This window comes from Balaenoptera borealis, assembly GCF_965194805.1.
Source record: "Balaenoptera borealis genome assembly, chromosome: 20".
Classification (NCBI taxonomy): Eukaryota; Metazoa; Chordata; class Mammalia; order Artiodactyla; family Balaenopteridae; genus Balaenoptera; species Balaenoptera borealis.
In genome coordinates this window covers 14,535,557-14,555,924 of record NC_138879.1, presented here as the reverse complement: position 1 = coordinate 14,555,924, position 20,368 = coordinate 14,535,557, and the positions used below count along the sequence as shown (strand labels likewise).

General features: G+C 44.0%; 1 protein-coding gene across 3 annotated transcripts in view; it reads right to left on the bottom strand.

Annotated features, from left to right (window-relative positions):
- The window catches only part of TEX2 (testis expressed 2), a 106,110-nt gene that overhangs the window by 40,600 nt on the left and 45,142 nt on the right, over positions 1-20,368 (bottom strand). For all 3 annotated transcript variants that reach the window (XM_082373668.1, XM_082373670.1, XM_082373669.1), the window contains exons 2-5: positions 14,999-16,658; positions 2,974-3,174; positions 1,662-2,001; positions 132-379 (exon numbers count right to left, since the gene is read on the bottom strand). In XM_082373668.1, the coding sequence (XP_082229794.1) occupies positions 132-379; positions 1,662-2,001; positions 2,974-3,174; positions 14,999-16,633 (2,424 nt within the window). In that variant the 5' untranslated portion in view covers positions 16,634-16,658. The remainder of the gene's footprint in view (positions 1-131; positions 380-1,661; positions 2,002-2,973; positions 3,175-14,998; positions 16,659-20,368) is intronic.

Here is a 20,368-nt window from a genome sequence, read left to right as displayed (position 1 = left end):
CATCTGTCTGGTTCAGCACTGTGTCCCCAGTGCCTAGAACAGGGCCTGGTACAAAAGAGGCGCTCAAAGGGCTTATGTATGAGGAAATGAACCTAAGAGCAAAAAAGCTACCCCCAGGCAGCCAGCTTTACCTTCTTCCCAGCTGTGGGGCTGCTCTCCGCACTCTGCGCTGGGCTCCTTTGGGGGCTTCGGTTCTCTTGGGGGACACACCTGGCCATGTACACACTGTAGTCCAGAAGCATCTTCTGCCGTACACTGCCCGCTAGCTCCTTCTGCTTCGGCTGGGGCATGATCTCCTCCACGCTGCCTTTGCTGCTGCTGCGGCTGTGGGTCAGGTGCCCCGAGGGACTGTTGTGTCTGCTGTGTGAGGGCAAAACCCCTGGAGCAAAGAAGTGATGGCTGTTAACACAGATGAAGAAAACGAGGGCAAAGGAAATGGAACACAGAGCAAACTCCACTGGGTTCAGTTGAAAAGCAGCTAAAATGCTATAAATGACTATTTAAAAAATACATATTTATAAGGTTATTTCCCACCCTGAAAGACACCTTCCATTGTAATGATAGATAACTTTTTAGAACAGTTTTTATTTTTCTTCAAGACAATTCAGAGGAATGGGAGCCATGATACATATCTGGTAGGTACCTTTTTCTTTTTTTCTGGCGCTCTCTTGGGGTCAGATGAAGGACTGACACACCCCAAGGGGCACACAGAAAGTGGGCAGAAGGCTAACTGGAACTGCCGTAAGCTGTGGAGGGACAAACACCTTTCATTCACCTTTCATTCATTCATTCAACACATTGTTCATCGAGCACTTTCTCTGGGCCAACTCCACATTAAAAAGAATAATAAGACATACATAGTCCCTGCCCCTGAACTCGGGCACCTAGGCAAATAAATCACAATTTTCTGTAATAAGCACTGTAACTGAAGCACGACTACAGGACTTTCAGGGCAGAAAGAACAGGGTGAGTCCCTCTGCCCAAGAGCCGAGAGGTGCTTCCTCCAGCAGTGACTTTCACAGGTAGTGACCTCTGGACTGCCCCTTGAAGAAATAGTTGGCACTTTCCCGGCCTAGGTGGGGGAAGAGCATTCCAGGTAGAGGGAACAGCATATGCAAAAAGCAATGACAGGGCACAGTGTGTCTGGAGGACGGTGAGAGATTCAGTGCTGTTCCAAGCAAAGTACATGGGACAGAGGGATAGGAAATGAGCAGAGGCGCGGGGTAATCGATGCAAATGCAGTGAGTCAGGAGGCCAAGGATTCTGTGCTTCGATGGCGATCTCGGGCGTGGAGGCCACGTTGAAGGCCAGGAGCTTGAGAGCATAGGCTGCCTTCTCACTGGCCTTCTTACTATAACTAGGGTTCTCCTGCTGCTGCTTCTCTCAGAGGAGCCACAGTACATAAACATATTGATATAATCCTTAAGGAACCAGCAAAGGCAAAAAAACATACATCTGCAAATGGTTCCATCACTGGTTAAATGATTCAGTACAAAGCATTGCAGTGAGCAGCCTAGAAGGCAAATAACCCATGAATACACCTTAGGTGGCAGACAGTCATCAATTCAGGGTGGTCTTCCTCTCTTCCTACCTGGGACTCTCTCTTGATTCTCCCACAGGCCCTTTAAAAATACATAAGCATTTAGTACACATGTCATTACCTGGTTTACTTCCAGAGACACCAGGTGGCTTCTTGGTTTCCGACTTCAGCTTAGATGCCAGAATAAATCTCCTAAACCACTCCTCTTTTTCTCGGCCAGTTCTCCCAAAGAGATAGAGTATCTGATCTCGCTGGCCAGATCGTGTTCCCTCCTGAGGGTGGGGTGGCTTCTTAGGGTCCTCGCCTCCCAACTCCCTCTCAGCTGGTGGCTTTTCTTCAGAAGTCTCTTTATCAGTCTGGGCCTTAGACATAAAGTCATCTTGTCGACCAAGCTCGATACAAATGGGGTACTTTTTATTCCAGATTCGTTTTCGAGCCAAACTTTTAGGCACAAGATAAATCTACAGAGAAAGGGAAAGGATTTATACACTAAATTAAGAATTGGCTACGTTGTGCATTACTACTGTGCAGAGCACAAATGCAAACTTCATAGTATTTTTGACTAAAATGATGAACGTGAATTACCACCTGTCCATAACATGACTATAGAAACTAGAATTTTTAGAAATGACTTATTCTTCAAAATAATTCCAGAAAGTAGATATTCAAGAATTTTGCAAGAGTTACAAATATCTACGATTTTCAGGTAACAGTAGCAGAATAATTATTTAATGGATTATCATCAACTAAGTTTGGATATCAACTGAGTTTAATGACCCTGGGCCAAACCTAAGCTGGGGGGAAAAAAAAGAATTTATCAAATTAGATCTTGATGGGAAGCTCAAGTTCATCAACCACAAGTTAAGAATGAATTTGTCAAAAAACTATTTTAAGTACTTCTGCCATTTTGGAGAAACTCAAAGATCACTCACAAGATTTATAAGAAAAGAGAACCTATAGCTTTTTGGAATAACAAATAATTTACATTTCTCAAAAGCAGAAGTATACTTTTATCAAAATGTGGTTATTTTGCATAATTTTCCATAATTTTCATATTTACAGAGCTTGCATTAGTTATTAGCCTAGCACCACCACACGCGGCTTTTGTTTGACCAAAAAAATTAACTCTCAAAGTCAGAAGAGTGTATGATGCCTTTGCTTCTCAGAGTGTGGTCTGTGGACCAGCAGCATGGATATCACCTAGGAGCTCATAAAAATGCAGACTCTCAGGCCCTACTCATGGTTGCTGAATCAGATTCTGTACTTTGAAAGATGCTCAGGTGATTCATATGCACATTAACGTTTGAGAGGCACTGCTCTAAATTACACTGATACTTTAAACACGCAACCTTTTAAGGGGAAAAAATACAGTAAAGCGTACAAGATTCCAAATGCTTTTCATTCATCTAAGCTTCCAAATTAGTTGAGCTCACCTTGCTGTCGGACAGGTCGTAGATTTTCTGGCTGATGTAGGTCACCTCTGGCTTTGTTTCATTGTAGCTTGCCCTCCTGGATATATTTTTATTGGGCTTTGAAAGCCTTAAGGTCCCACCCTCAAGTCGAACAAAGACTGAATGTGTCAAAGTCGCATGGTAAGTTTCTGGATCATAGTTGTAAATCTCATTCATCCATCCCTGATGGAGAAAAACTTCCTTTAGTAAAATCAGAATAAACAGACATCTGATTAATATATGAAAATGATGACCACTCTGGTATTCAGGGCACTGAAACCAAACTTGACTACGATGCAAGTATTAACTTACTGATGACAAGAGGTTGCTGAGACAAGTCGCTTAGCCTGAAGGATAATTGGTGCTGAGGAGTGATTTGGTATGTTTTTGATAACTAAAAACCTGGATTTACGGGGAGAATGATGATGTCTATTTTCCTAAATAATTAAAGGTTCTTTTCTTTCTTTTCTTTCTTTTCTTTAAAGCTGACAAGCAAATCAGGAAACTCAAAAGTTTAGTTCATGTAAACAGAAGAAGTCTCTCCGCCTGACCTCCTCTGGGGACAAGTAATCCCACCCAGTCTGGCCTTCTTAATTAAGCAGACACAGCCTCTTCTCAGCCCATCTGCAAACAATTTTTGAAATTTCACAGACCATATTAACTCATGTTACCATACTCCCCATTTCTATCTCAGTGAAATCACATAGTAAAGCAGATGATCGAGACTTAGGCATTAAATAAATCACAGATATGATCAATGGTATGTCAAATTCAAAGATATATAGTAACTTAAATGAATAAAGTCGTGTTCCAGGTTCCCCCCCACCCATTAATATAAGTTTAAAAATCAACATATGAGTACAGAGAGCAAACACGTTGCAGGTATGAACAACACACAAAACCCTTACACACAACAAAATTGTGCTAAAGCTAGTCTCATAGCTGTAATCAGTATTCATCATTTAACACTCTGCCAGCCCCACAGTACTTTTTCAGATGATACGGGTGGCCCAGATCTCTTTAAAAGAAGTTCTCTAGGGAATTTTAATTACTATGTTCCCACTCCCTTCATTTTATGTCTTTGAAATGAGCAGAGAAGTGCTGAAGATCACTACAGTAGAGTTGGGATTGTCATTCTTTTCAAGGAATGGCCATTTCCATGGTGCGTATTTGAGTCTCACACTAAAATCTTGAATTGAGAACCTCGGCAAATGAGGGATTCTCAAAATTCTCTTTTATTCATTCATCCAAACATGCAGCGAATCTCTCTATGTGCCAAGTAGTGTCAGGAGTTGATACAAAGATTTAAAAAAGAACAGCATTTTCTCCACACCCTCTCCAGCATTTATTGTTTGTAGATTTTTTGATGATGGCCATTCTGACCGGTGTGAGGTGATACCTCATTGTAGTTTTGATTTGCATTTCTCTAATGATTACTGATGTTGAGCATGGAGGTTCCTTAAAAAACTAAAAATAGAACTACCATATGACCCAGCAATCCCACTACTGGGCATATACCCTGAGAAAACCATAATTCAAAAAGAGACACGTACCACAATGTTCACTGCAGCACTATTAACAATAGCCAGGACATGGAAGCAGCCTAAGAGTCCATCGACAGATGAATGGATAAAGATGTGGCACATATATACAATGGAATATTACTCAGCCATAAAAAGAAACGAAATTGAGTTACTTGTAGTGAGGTGGATGGGCCTAGAGTCTGTCATACAGAGTGAAGTAAGTCAGAAAGAGAAAAACAAATACCGTATGCTAACACATATATATGGAATCTAAAAAAAAAAAAAAGGTTCTGATGAACCTAGGGGCAGGACAGGAATAAAGACGCAGACGTAGAGGATGGACTTGAGGACACTGGGAGGGGGAAGGGTAAGCTGGGACGAAGTGAGAGAGTAGCATTGACATATAATACACTACCAAATGTAAAATAGATAGCTAGTGGGAAGCAGCTGCATAGAAAAGGGAGATCAGCTCGGTGCTCTGCGACCACCTAGAGGGGTAGGATAGGGAGGGTGGGAGGAAGACGCAAGAGGGAGGGGATATGTATACATATAGCTGATGCACTTTGTTATGTAGCAGAAACTAACACAACATTGTAAAGCAACTATACTCCAATAAAGATGTTTAAAAACAACAACAACAACAACATTCTTGACCCAAGGGTACTCCCAAAACAGTAAAGAACTGGTCTTCATTTCACCATCCTATGACCCCACTAGAGTAAATTAAAAAAAAGTCCTCACAAAGAATATCCTGAGAGTGTTATTGGAAATAAAAATGGACAAACATACTTCTTTATCACTGGGGGTATGTGTGGGTGTGTGAAATTTATGAGCCAATGATATGGATTTATACACCTCAGTAGATCTTTTGCATGAGCTAGGAATATCTCGCCCTCCTCCCAATGAGTCATTGCATCTATTAAAAAATGTTGGATGAGTAAGCAGTGGCCATGGGAAGAGAGTGTAATCTAGGTGTTTGTAAAGAAACAGCAATGATCAAAGCAATGAAGCAAAAAAGGGGACAAGCGATACAGAGCACAGTGAGGCCTGCAGTGGACTGAACTGTCGGAGCATCAGTTTGGGTGGGCTTCTTTTGCTAAGTATAGAACTAAGCACGATTTTTGGTTCACAGTTTTTTGCCTTTTTCTTTAGTCTGTTATTGTGGTGAAGTACATTCACTGAGTTTTGAATGTTGAACAGTTCGCATTCTTGGGAAGATTATGCATGGGTCATGATGTGCTGAAGCTGGACTATACCAGCTCATAAGAGCTGATTCTACACATCTTTTCCCAACTCCACATTCAGTGACCTTGTGTTGGTAACTTGCAACTGGCGATGGTGGGAGATTTACACCATGGAAATCAGTACAAAGAGGGCTCCCCCCACCAACCGGAGAGCCAGTTTACCAGCACAACACTATTATTATCCTTTTTATACATTGCTGAATTTGGTTTGCTAGTGCTTTGTGCATTTGTCCAAGTGCATGAGGGAAGTTGGTCTATAGTCTTTTTGCAATATCTTTTGGTATTATCTAGCCTCATAAAATGAGTTGGGAAGCGTTCCTTCTATTTTCTGGAGGAGTTTGTGTAGAATTAATATTTCTTCCTTAAAGGTTTGGTAAATTTGCCATCGAAGCCATGTGGGTCTGGAGTTTTCTTTGTAGAAAGGTTTTAGACTATGAATTCAATTTCTTTAGTTACTATTGGACTATTCAGGTTATCTATTTCTTCTTGAGCGGGCTTTTGATAGTTTATCTTATAAGGAAATTTGTCTGTTTCATCTAAGTTATCCAGCTTCTGGGTATAATGTTGTTTGTAATATTTCCCTATTATTCTTTGAATGTCTGTAGAGTCTGTAGTGATGTCCTCTCTCTCAGTCCTGATATTGGTAACGTTTCTTTTTTTCTAATATAATCATTTATTGCTATTAATTTCTCTCTACGCACTGCACCAGCTGCAATTTTTGATTTGCTGTATTTTCAATTTCATTCAGTTGAAAATATTTTCTACTTTCCCTTGTGACTATCTTTGGACCCATGGCTAATCAGAAGTGTGTTTAATTTCCAAATATTTGCGAATTTTCCAGACATCTTTGGTTATTGTTTCCTAGTTTACTTCCATTATAGTCAGAGAACTTGCTTTGTATAATTTCAGTTCTTTTCAACTTGTTAAGGTTTGTTTTATGGCCCAGAATATCGTCTATCTGGGGAATGTTACACGTACACTAAAAAAAATATGCATTCTGCTGTTGTTGGGTAGAGCTTTCTATAAATGTATTTATTTGTCTTTTTAAACACAAACATTTTTCGCTAAAGATCTCCTGACATATAATCCACAGTTCTCTTTTTATCCAATTTTGTTGCAGATAATACTTTCCTACACATAACAGGTTTACTAGGCTTAAAGTTCTGAAGGCAACTAGATTAATAGAGAACTTGAAGCAGATCTGATTTTTCTGGGCTGCTTCAGAGCCATGCTCAAGGCCAGGTTGAGTTTACATGCAGTGCTACTAAAACCAAGAAGAATCCATGGAGGAAGGGAAGGAGGGACTGGTGCTTAAGAAGTTCTAACGGTCAAGGAACAACTATGAAATTAAAATAGCAACTTTCTATCAGTGTCCTTTATAAGCCATTTGGCCATATGGTCCCCACCTGGGATTGCTCTTTTGAGTCATTTCACTCTGAATGTATACCTCCTGGCTAAAGTAGAGGCTACTTGAGGATACAGAATATGTGTGATACATTTGTGGGTCCATCACAACATTAGCTGAGATGCTCAACCTTTATTTAATGACTTTTGAATTATGATAATTATAATTTTATATGACAAACATTTCTGCAATAATATCTCCATATAAAATACTTTTCATTAGTTCCCAGCTATGTGAGATTATAGTAGACATATAAAAAAGGCAATAGAACTAACATGGTTCTGGAATTTTGGACAAAATTCCCAGCATTACAGTTATCTCCAGTCACCACCAGACTAGAAAGGCTGAAGGGAAAAAAAGATAAGCATTATACTATGAAGTTACTCTTAAATAATAAGACAGCCTCTGAGAAACAGAGTAATTTTTAGAGAATTTCCCTTTTTCGAAACTCCTGAGACTGGACAGATTAATTATTTGATTTATGAATAAGAGAAATTTAGGAATAAAATATTGTTTCTCTCCAATTGCTTTCATTTTTTCTTTCCTAAGTCAGAAAATGCAGAATTATTCAGGGAAGCACTCACTATCCAGTGGAAATACAACATGAGCCATAAATGTGCATCATGAAAATATGTAATTTTAAATTGTCTAGTAGCCACACTAAAAAAGAAAAAAGCAGGTGAAATTAATTTTAACAATGTATTTTATTTAACCCAATATATCCAAATTATCATTTCAACATGTAATAAATATTAAAAATTATTAATAAGATTTTATATTCTTTGTTTTGTACTGTCTTCAAAATCCAGTATGTATTTTACACTTAGAGCACATCTCAGTTCAAACTAGCTATACTTCACTGTTCAATGGCCAAATGTAGCTGGTGTCTACTCTACTAGACAGCCCACGCCCAATTCTTGGGTTCCAGCTTTTCAGACCTAGACACTGGGCTCAACCAGAACAGTCAAAACCCTCCTCTTTCCTCTTACTTACACTTCCATACATGCAGGTTTATGCAGTGTTAGTAGGTGCTTTACCTAATTAAATGAGAAGATAATCTAAACCTGTCTCCAGGTGAAACATTCTATTTTAGAAATTCAAAACCCCTTTAAAAAGCTAACATCAAACATTAAAAACTCAGGAATAAGAACAAAAGTAATCTAGGTAAAAGGCTAAAGTTTTTAAAACTTATAGTTCTCTAAGACCATTAAAAGACACTCAACTTGTGAACAGACTTACATAACACTTTTAGCTTATTGCTCTGGTTTTTAGTAGAAAAGAGACAAGACACAGGCACGCGTGTTGGGACACAAGCCCTACATCAGCTCGTCCGTTTACAGGCTCGCTCAGGTCAACAGCCATCACTCCGCACTAGTCTAACAAACAGCTGCTCAGTTTTTGTTCCTCATCAAATTCTTACATCTGGTTAACAAGAGCAACTGTTTCCAAGTGCTTCAGGGACTGGTTTTGAGCCACAAAGCCAGGCTCTTGACCCAGCAGCCTGAGCTACCACCTGAGCCCTCTACGGAGTTCTCAGTGGGCCACAGCCTGTGTCCGCCTGCGTGGCCACAGTTCCGAGATGAGATGGGGCTGTCCTTTGCTGACGGCTCTGACAAGGACAGGTCACCCTCCACCATGGGCCAAGCTGCAAGAACACTGGAACAGCCTGATTCCCAGGAATACAAAGGAGAGTTTCAAGTCCTCCACAGCTCAAAACCACAGGACCCTGCCTGCCCCACTAGAGGAGACAGTGGTGAGAGGCAGGGGTAGGCCTAGGAAGAGAATCCAGGAGCTGCTTTTCCTTGGGAGAGCCTGAGGGGCGGCAAACTCCCTTCTTCCAGTTGGGATTGGAGCTGGCTTGACCCTCCTCCTCCCAACCCCCATCCTTTCACAATCACCTGTGGCAGAGCTCCAAACACAAAGGCACCTGTGGGTTCTCCTTCCCTTTTATCTTCACATTTCCTCCTTCCTGCGGTACCATTTTCTTCGTGTTAAAAATCTATCAGAGGCTAAAGTCCACAGCTGCCAAAACCAAGTAAATACAACTCACAAATCAGGATTTGAACTTCACATCTATTGTGAACAATCATTTGTTAGCTTCAGTGAGTCTGGATCCTTGATCTTACTTGATTACATGAAAGGCTGCTGGTCCAAACACAGGTACTGAAACCAACCCACATCCATTAGCAGAACTGCAAAGAGTCTGACACAATTGGGTTCCAATCCTGGCTTGACCACTCACCGCCTAGTTGGGTGATGCTTAGCCTCAGACCCTTGGTTTTCTCACCTGTAAAAGCGTCCTGCACACCTTACTTCCCAGCTTCATGCCTCCCTGGTCCCCACCTCCCACTCTGCTCAAGCCATAATGACTTTCTCCACACTAACAGTACTTTATTGAGGTACAGTCTGCATATAGAAAAGGAACAAATCTTATGCATATGATTTTTAAGATACTGACACTAATATTCATTATAATAGCTGGCATTTAAGCTCACATTATGATCCTGGCCCTCACATGCACTATCTCCTTCACTTCTGCCAATTCCTTAAGGATTTGCAGGTGAGGAAAGCGGTGAGCGAGGTTAAGAGATTTGCTTAGACAAGGGTTAAAAAAAAAAAAAAAAGTGGCCTGTGGAGCGGCAAATCTGGGACTTAAACCAAGTCTGCCTGACTACGAGGTCCAGTCTCCTACCCCACTTCCACAGCACAGCCCCACCTTTAGTCTGACTAACTCCTGGTCATCCCTCAGGTCACGGCAAAGATGACGCTTCTCCTAGGAAGCTTCCCTGATTACCTAGGCTCAGTTCTCTGTTACCTTCCTCCTATCATTGTATTCATTAACTGCCTGGTTTACTTAACTACAAACTCCACAAGACAATCACAGTTGTAACAAATGTTTGTCAACTGAATACATAAATGTAGCCTAATTCAGAGGGTGGTTGTGAGGATTAAATAAAATCTGTAAAGCACAAGTACGTAGGACAGACTGGTGTGCTCATCACAGCCTGTAGGTATAGTTGTGGCTGCACAGGTGGAGAGAAGCAAAGGAATGAGCTGAGATCCTACTAAGCGCAGGGAGCTGTACGGCTTATTTGAAATAGAAGACTTGGTCCCTGTTTCCGAAGAGAAAAACCAAATTATTATTGCACCAAAGAGCACAGAACAGGGACTGCCCTGGTGGTGCAGTGGTTAAGAATCTGCCTGCCAACGCAGGGGACACGGGTTCGAGCCCTGGTCCTGGAAGATCCCACATGCTGCGGAGCAACTAAGCCCACGCGCCACAACTACTGAGTCTGCGCTTTAGAGCCCCCAAGCCACAACTACTGAGCCTGCATGCTACAACTACTGAGCCCACGCACCACAACTACTGAAGCCCGCACGCCTAGAGCCTGTGCTCTGCAACAAAGAGAAGCCACAGCAATGAGAAGCCCGCGCACCGCAATGAAGAGTAGCCCCCGCTCGCCGCAACTAGAGAAAGCCCCAACGCAGCCAAAAATAAATAAAATTAAAAAAAAAAAAAAAAAGCACAGAACAAGAAAAGAAGTAACCTCAGAAAGACAATGAAGAGTAAAAATTGTTAAAGCTTTTCAGGACAGAAACTGAATTAGCCACTTCTTATCTACAGAGGAGAGGGCAGTGTTGTGACTAGAGCCCAGGTGTCCTGACTCCCACGTAGGGTTCTTTCTGGAACATTACAAGCTTTGATAGGAAACCCGGAGAGAATCACAAGAGCTGCTACTTAACCCACATTGTCAGGCATCCAGGATGCAGACTGGCCACTGGGAGACTCAGGCCAACAGGTGGCCAGGCACGACTGCTCTCCGAGTTCCCTGTTCTGCCCCCTAATGCACCCCTACTGACCCAAATCCAGGTTGCCCGTGCAGGAAGCAATTACCCAGTGCAAACCCTGACTGCTTTTTTTTTTTTTTTTTTTTTTGTGGCCGCGCCATGCAGCATGTGGGATCTTAGTCCCCCGACCAGGGATACAACCTGCAGCCCCTGCAGTGGAAGCGCGGCGTCTTAACCACTGGAGCCCCAGGGAAGTCCCCTGACTGCCTCTGGTACTACCAATCAGCTAAATTTTACCTGGGGCTTGACCTACTCCCTGGGTTAAGCTGCACATGGAATTTCCACACCTAAGCAGCCAAATATCCAATCTTATGAGCAGTGCAGCAACTCCAAGGCCTTCATCGTGTTCCCCAAATAGTGACCAACTGTCCACTGCGCAGCTGTTCTGAAAGTCTTCACCCTGAATTCCTTACCAAGTAAGATCTTTCTCCAACTTTGCTTTGTTATGTGGGTGGGTCTAAAGAGGTACAGATACAGTTAGCAACTCATTCCATTTCAACAACTCAACTAAAGAACTCAGAGATGCTCTCAACCCACACTAGAGCATCTCAGACAAGCCCTGTTTCTTTCTGACGCTGGAACTGTCAAAACAGAGACAGTGCCCGCCTCTGGGGGACAGTGACCTCAGTCAGCTGGGCTGCAGCTGTCTGGCCCACAGACTGGCCCTGTGATCCCAGCTGTAAAAGGTCAGGGGTTTCTCTTCAATTCTCTGCTGGATTTAGAAGCCATGTCTGGTTGAAAGTACAAACCACAATCTATAAAGGGACTCGTTTAATACTTGGAAAGATTAAAAGCTACAATTAACCTTTTGCAAAATAATAAAGTCTGGAAGAACTATTACTGTGCTCACTTTCAGTTACAGTGCCAATCAGGAGGTCAAGGCCAATGCTCTCTTCGTCAGCTTGATGCTGAGCTGACCAGAGAAACGCGCCAGCCCTCTGGCCTGAGGACGCAATGGGGATTTCTCTATCTTCAGTGCGTGGGGTGCCTGGGCTGACACCCTCCTGTCACGTGGCTGTGCTGGCCTCAAGGCCCCTGCCACTCAGATCCCCTGCATCATTCCTTCACCTAGTCTATCAGGGAAGGAGCAAATCCTAAACGTAAGAACAGAGCCAGGACCCAAGGTCCCTTGCTGCTGAAAAACATCTCTGAAAAATCACACAAAAATGTGATTATTTTTCTTTTGTCCCCCAAACTAAAACATAAGCAGGGCTTTCTCTTTGCCAGGCTCAAACCCTTTTTGATGTGTTAATGGTTTAGAACCGGAGTCATCAGTCAAAACATAATATCACAGATCATGGACTTAGAGAATATGGCAGGAACAGTCTACTAAACTTTACAGAACTTTAGGTGCTAATTTGATTTTACCCATGAAAGACAGACAGACCTACAGACAGAACTCACACTATGAATGACAGCCTCAAGCAAAGAGTCAACATTCAAAATAAATGCTGCTTGAAGACAGTATCTTAAAAAAAAAAAGTCCATTAAAGGAGGGAAGCGCCAGCATCAATACTATCCACATCCTCCAACTGCCTGCTTCAAGGTCAACCCTTCACAGTAGTGTCACCAGACACACTGGAGTCAGGGCTTAAGCCATAGTCTCTGCCTGGGAAAATGGCCTTTATCCTAGTTTTTCCTATCCTTCAGGACAGCACCTTGTAAATTCAGGTATGTGCCTTGGCAGACAGTGGTAGAGGTAGGAGATAACAAGCATGTAATTAGACATAAAAATCATCATCATATCAGATGAACCAATAAAATAATCGAGGTCTGAGTTATGTGAATACACGATAAACATTAAATCACATTAACAAGTGTTGAAATTATAAAATAGATTAGCAAGCAAATAAATTAGTAGATCAGCTTTAGATCACATATCCTGTCAGTTAAATTTTTTTTGAGTACTCAAAAAAATTCTACTCAGAATGTAGACATTTACTTATAAATTATATACATGTTCTAATATAATACAGCTTTTATAAAAATTAAAAAGTAGAAATAAAGAGCAAAAAATGAAATAATTAGCCTTTTCACTAACTTTTAGTTATGGCTTTCTGACAGCTTTGTACTATCTTCAGCTGACACATCAAGGCTCAATATATATACTTAGGGCGAGGCTCACTGTTAATGATAATGGATGTAAAACCATATTTCAAATAGTCTTCTTGATAATTTCCAAGGATTTTGACCAAAGGTCAACATATGGTCATCTGTATGTTAAATATTAGCAAGGCTCGGCTTCCCTGGTGGCTCAGTGGTTGAGAATCTGCCTGCCAATGCAGGGGACACGGGTTCGAGCCCTGGTCTGGGAGGATCCCACATGCCGCGGAGCAACTAGGCCTGTGAGCCACAATTACTGAGCCTGCGCGTCTGGAGCCTGTGCTCCGCAACAAGAGAGGCCGCGATAATGAGAGGCCTGCGCACCGCGATGAAGAGTGGCCCCCACTTGCCACAACTAGAGAAAGCCCTCGCACAGAAACGAAGACCCAACACAACCATAAATAAATAAATAAATAAAAATTAAACTTTAAAAAGAATATCACCAAACATTCCAAGAAGCAACAACAACAACAACAAAATTATCAAAAAAACAGAAAATAACAAGTGTTGGCAAGGATGTGGAGAAACTGGAATCCTTGTGCACTATTGGTGGGAATGTAAAATGGTACAGCCACTGTGGAAAACAGTATGGCAGTTCCTCAAAATATCAAAACTAGAATTACCATATGATCCAGCAATTTCACTTCTGGGTACATACCCCAAAGAATTGAAAGCAGGGTCCTGAAGACCTGTTTATACACCCACGTTCATAGCAGCATTACTCACAATAGCAAAAATGTGGAAACAACCCAGTGTCCACCAACAGATGAATGGATAAGCAAAATGTAGTAAGTATAGACATACAATGGAATATTATTCAGCCTTAAAAAGGAACAAAATTCTGCAATATGCTACAACAGGTAAGAACCTTGTGGACATTACTCCAAGTGAAACAAGCCAGTCAAAAAAAGACAAATACTGTGTGAGTCCACTAATATGACATACTTAGAGTATTCAAAATAAAAAAAACCAGAAAGTAAAACGGTGGTTACCAGGAGCTAAGCAGAGCGGAAAATAGGGAGTTATTGTTTAATGGGTTTAGAGTTTCAGTTTTACAAGCTGGATGGTAGTGATGGTTGTACAACAATGTGAATGAATATTAAATATAATACCGCTGAACTGTACACTTAAAAAAGGTTAAGATGGTAAATTCTGTTATGGGTATTTTACCAAAATTTAAAAATATATATACAAAAAAGTGTGTATGTGCCTATGACTTATGACCTATACAAGCTACAGCTGTACTTCTATATTGTGTATACTGTGAAACATACAACAAACAAAAACTTTTTAAATATGCAGAAATAAACACAAATGGAATTTCTAGTAGTTTCTTTCTGCACCCTAGTGGTTTGCCTTGGGCGCCCCTCAGGAGGCCCAAATCCTGAGATCTGACACGCATGGGAAGGTGATGCCTCCTTCTCGAGCCCAGACCCCACTGTGCACAGAGCAAAGAGTACTGCCAGCAGTGGCCCACCCCTGATGTTAGTCTGCCTTCTCTTCCTCCGTCCCTCCTCTTGCATTCCAGGAGTATTTAACCCTGCTCCGAGGTCTCAAGAATATTTAATCCTAACAGACTCAGCTATAACGAATCCTCAGCAAGTAGCAAATCCCTGGCAAATTTAGAGAGAGACCGGAATGGAAACTGGATGGAAATGCTACTCTCCAGAGCCATGGAGAGCCTTGAAAAACCACATGGTGAACTGGCAAAACTTGAACTAGAATGAGGTTTACCAAACAAGTCTCTTGGGTGCCTGGAGAATGAACAGATCCCAAAGTCTTAAAAACACTGCTTGGGCAAAAACCTGTGACAATGAACTAAAAGAATAAAGTCAGATCTAAAATGAGACTGGACGCCAGCCAGCTACTGCGGAGAGGCTTACCTTCAGTATCTCAGGTTCTTTGATATCCAGAGACCTTGGGTTCCAGTGTTGTAGATTTTTATGTAATCTGTGATATTTATGAGCACTTGGTGGTGTAAAAAACCAAATCATGCAAACTGCAGTCATGAATCCAAGGCCAATGCCCAGAAAGAGTCCACTCACGTAATGGGGGAGGGGGAGGATGAGGTACGCATAGACACACACGACAAAGAAGCCCAGCGTCTTCACGGGCAATTCGGGGTGCTGCACGGCCGAGTCCGCCTCGTCACTGTCCAGAGCCGTGCCGTCGTCCGCCAGCACCTCTGGCTTGAGAGGGACTTCTGGGAGCTTCTCAACTTTACTCTCTCCCTCCATTTCCAAATCAAAGTCCTCAGTGTACAGTTCGCAAAACTCTTCATCCTCTTTGCTCACCAAGGCAGACAGAGAGCATCTCTCAAGAACCAGAGAGCCGGTCTTCAGGCCTGCCTCCTTCAGACTGCTCCCCTGAGAACCCTTCGGTTCTGCCTCCCTCGCAGGGTCCTCGGAGGACTGTGGGGGGTCCCTCCCGGGGACACCAGGGTCGCTCCCCAAGCCCTCCCCCTCGGAGTCACACTCCTCCTCCTTGATGCTGTAGTTGTTATTGCTTTCCAAGTGACCGTTCAGGCTGGACAGATTGGAGAGCTCTGAAGCACTTGAAGATAAGGCTTTGGGCCTATGGCTGCCACTTTCTTCCCCTATAATTTTACTAAAAAGCTGAAAAGGGTCATATATCACTTCGGAAAGGCGTCGCTTAGTGTCTTCGATTTTCGCCTCCATTTCGGGCACTTTAAAAAAGGAGCGTGTATCGGAAGGCGACGTCAGAGGGGAAGAGGGTGCAGTTTTGGAATCTCCACCTGTGTTTCGTGGCTGCGTGAACTGCTTGAACAGGTGTAAATTCAGCTTGGAGTCGGGTGGCTTGTGCGACACGTTATCTGACTCCTGCCTGGAGGTGTCGGTGGACAGAGACTTGACTAACGTCTTCATCAAGTGCCGGTGCCGTGGGGCGTGGGAGGATTCTTTTGGCTCCACCTCGGTCGACAGGGACTTCACGAGGCTCATGAAGGGCTTTGCGCTGGAAAGGGTGGAGGACGAGGCACTGGATGGGAGGATGGGAGACCTGGAAGGCGAGGACAGCGGGGAGGAAGAACTGGTTTTCTGCTCAGAAAGGGACGACACGCTGGGAGAGCTAGCTAAGGGCCCCGACGAAGACGAGCCCGGGGACAGAGCCAATGGCACCGTACTTAATACTTGTGCTGCGGGAGGAGGGGGCTCCAGCAGCTTTGCAGTGTTCTCGGAGACGGGCAAGATGGCCGGGGACACGGACAGTCCATCTGCCAGGATGAGCTGGGCGCCAGGGCCAGCGGGGTCATGGCCACCCTGGGGTTCAAGATAGAGGTCTTCCTTGGCTTCGAGCCCCGTTACAATGCTTTGGTCGTCCAGCCCCTCCTCCAGGTACTCCCTGAACTCCTCCTCCTCTTCCTCCTCCTCCTCCCCGGACGCCGAGAAGTGGATGGCGATAGTGTCTCGGGACACGGACCTCTGCACGTGCACTCTGGGGGCTGACGGTTTTGGCATGTCAATGGTTTTTCCGGCATGGCGACCATTCAGACTTGTCATCGCCGGCTTCACAAGGGCTCAGGCTCTGTGAAAACAGCGAGAAAACCAGAAGTCAGAAAGCGGTTTCTCCACGGGAGACGCTGTCGTGCGTGGACAGGAATGCAGGTGAAGCTCCCTTCTCAGTGGTGATTATGCTTTTACTTGGCAGATGGCCACTGTTTCTACTTGAGCAGGTTTAATGGCTTACTTTTCATCAGATAAATTCCAGTTAGGCATTCTCTTTTATGAGCAAACTACAAACCAGTGTTATAAACGCCATACAATCTGTTTTCCTTCACAACATCTAACTCATCGTTTCCTCCCTCTTAACTGGCTCATTTCTATCAGTAATTCTACATTGCAAGGCCTGAAAGACCGGCACAACAGTTGCTACCAGTATTACTTCAGAAGCCCAACAGGATAAAATGCAGCATCCTGGCGATTTTGAGGATCTTGGAATAAAAATTTCACCAGTGGTTTTCCAGCTATAAAAAGCTAATCCTGGAGGGTTACTGCTTTCATTGCAATTTTCACAGCAATCCTAACAATTCTTTTGTGTCTCCCACCAACGCTCATATATCTTGCCACTGCATATAAGGAGCAAAGTATCCAAGGGTGGTAAGGGAAATCTGTGAACTAACTGCTGTGATCTGTCAGCTTCTTTATTCCCCAAGTGGTAGGTACCCTCAGGCCAGAGTATTTAGGCAGCCATGAAGACATGGCCATTTTCTGAGGCTTCAAGATAAAGCAAACTTGTATTTTAAACTGAATCCAAGAAACAAAGGGCAGGAAAATGAAGTCTCAATGCTGCAACCCACCATCAACTGAGAACTCTGCTAAGAGCTAGGGCAAGAGACATGGAGGCTATGCTTTCTGCCCTTCAGGAGCTTAGTTGCTGGAGAGAAAACAGACACCTGAAAAGCTGGGCAGAAAAACAAAAGAAGCCAAGCGCACCCTGTGACACCCAGTGCATTACATCTCCCCCTATTCACTTACGGCCCATTTATTGGGAACAAGGCTTCATGACAGGTCCTACAAGAGGGAAATGAACACAATCTGGAAAGAAACCCTGTCAAAGGAGCTAAAACGCACTTGAGGACTGACCTTCAGGCGTTCTGAGGAAGGTGAGAGCAGCGTGGATGGTAGGACACCCGCTCGCTCTTTTAAACTGAGGGGTAGGTTGTGGCTAAATGGGTGTGATTAGAAAGAAGGGACAAAGGCATGAAGATGAGCACAGGCATGGTGTGTCCTGACACATGGGTCTATGCTCCATGTCCAGGATGGAGGGTGGGCGTTGGGGACCTGGGGGAGACCACCAGTACGACAGAAGCATCATGCGAGAGAGGAAAGAGCAGCCTTGGGACCAGGAAAGAGGGCTTCTGATACTTGCTCCTTTTCCAGCTGATTCTGTGGGACCTTGAACAAGCCAAGATCTCTATGGGCCTCAGAATCTTCATCTGATAAATGAGGCACCAAGAGTCCTTTCCAAATCTAAAACCCTACGTTTATATTTACAGGTGATAGTACACAACCCAATCTGATATACTCACACAAGTAATCTGCCATAGACAATCAACATGATGTTGCTTGCTTGTTTCTTTTTCTTTCTTTTTAAAAATACTTATTTGTTTATTTATTTATTTGGCTGTGCCGGGTCTTAGTTGCGGCACGCAGGATCTTCGTAGCAGCATGCGGGATCTTTAGTTGAAGCATGTGGGACCTAGTTCCCTGACCAGGGCTCGAACCCAGGCCCCCTGCACTGGGAGTGAAGAGTCTTAGCCACTGGACCACCAGGGAAGTCCCTTGGTTATTTCTTTAATTTGAAAAACTCCTATAGTTAAGTCTTCCACCAAATACTCATGTTCAAAATGCTAGGAACTGATACTACCAACAAGAGAAAAGGTAAACCTGTGTGTGTGTTGAGGGGATGAGGTGGCGGGAACCTGGGGTGGGTGGGCAAGAAAAACTATTCCCTAGAGACAGGAAATAACCCAGCGATGACAAGAATTACAGTTCAAGGGCCCAGTCACAACAAGGACACATCTGAAACAACACATTTTCAGTATCAACACTTGAGAGAAATTACTTTCATAAAAATTTTTCAACAGAGTTTTGCCCAAGCTCATTCATGACCCTCAGGCTCTCCTATCCCCACTGGATCCAAGAAAAGGGAATGATCTCTATCAATCAGACAAAGCAATTTAAATCCAGGAGCTGGCAGCAAGCTAGAAAGACACAGCCTCGGGTCCAGGACAATCCTTCCCTGTTATCTAAAAGCCAACAGGTTTGTTGGCTTAGTGAGAAGAAAAATACCAAGCGCAACACACATTTTTCATTTAACTGTCACCTCCTTTTATAAGGGTAATTTTAAAAGAAAATTACAGAGCTAAGTTAAAAAGTTTGGTACTTGATAATTCTCAATAGGCTGAAAAATCAGCTTTATTTAAATTGCTTTAATAACATAAAGGATGATCTGAAAGGCTCTGCTGCTCTGAGGCTGCTTCACTGGTAGTAAAAGTGACTGTGGGCACAGGTGCACATACAGAGAGCATGACTGGGGGGCTGAACAGTGTCAGTCGGTCCTCTGAGGAGCAAGGCAAGAGTGGAGAGGCTCTTTTGCAGTTGAGGGTGGGATGGCCTGGGAATCCACAGGCAAAGTCAGGCCCAGTCCAGGGTCACAGGGCCAAACAGCAGTGTGTCCAGGAGCCTGCAGTCTCAGCAGCCAGGGTCCTGGAGAACAGTGAGCTGGCACCTGCCCAGGAAGGGCCATCAGGGGCTGATCTGCCCAAACCTCCAACACATAGTCGGGCCCCCTGACTTGCCGGTTAAAGGGACCTCTGCTGATCTCTGACTAGACTGTCTTAAGGTCTTGTTGGGCTGCATCCTACAGGCCTACAGCCCTGTGCTTGCCCAGCTTCAAGACAGAAGAAAGACCCTGGAGGCAGCTACGGAGACATCAACGGTTTAACGGATGGGGAAGCTTAAACATCTGAAGCAAGGTTCTGGAGCGACACCCCACCTGGGTGGTGGACGGTGGGCAGGACACGGCAGCAGTCTTCACTCGCAGGGGGGAACGGGAGACGGCCAGTTATAGGGGGAACTTACGTCAGGTTTGCTCATTGGTTACCAGGGAAACTAGCAGTGGGGCGTGCCCCTCACCGCCCTTTTCATAAGAACAATCACTAACTGGGGCCTGGGGCAAGCATGCAGGAAGGTCAGTCATGTGAGTAGAGTGTGGGCGAAGCAGGCGCAGGTCGGGCTGGGGATGTACAGAGAGCAAGAGAACAGCCATCTTGAGTGGCCTGACCGCAGAGGTCTGTGTCAGCCAACTGGGCCTGAGCTGGGCCCCAGAGAGAGCTAGGTGCCAGGCAGCCAGCGGAGTAGGTAGTCTGGCTCACCATGGCTAATGTCTTTCACCAGGGCTCAGGCAGTGGCTTCAGAGGTTTAGAGTAACCTCCCCCAAATCCACGCTGACCAAAGTCTAGCTCCACCTCACTAGTTTTGTACTAAAACATGCCACGTGAGGCTAGAGCAGCACTACTGCTTTTTAAATATACGAAAATCTTAGGGCCCTGTTTGCTTATCCGCAAATGAGGGGGTTAGACCAGATAAACAAAGACTGCTTCTAGGACCCAAACTGCTGGATAACTGTGTGTCCTGGAACTCGGGTCCCTGGTTTGGGTTCTAGACAAACCATCAAGTGGCCACTCCTTCCTCCTCCTGGGGAGTCCTCCAAGCCTCCTCCTCTCCATCCTT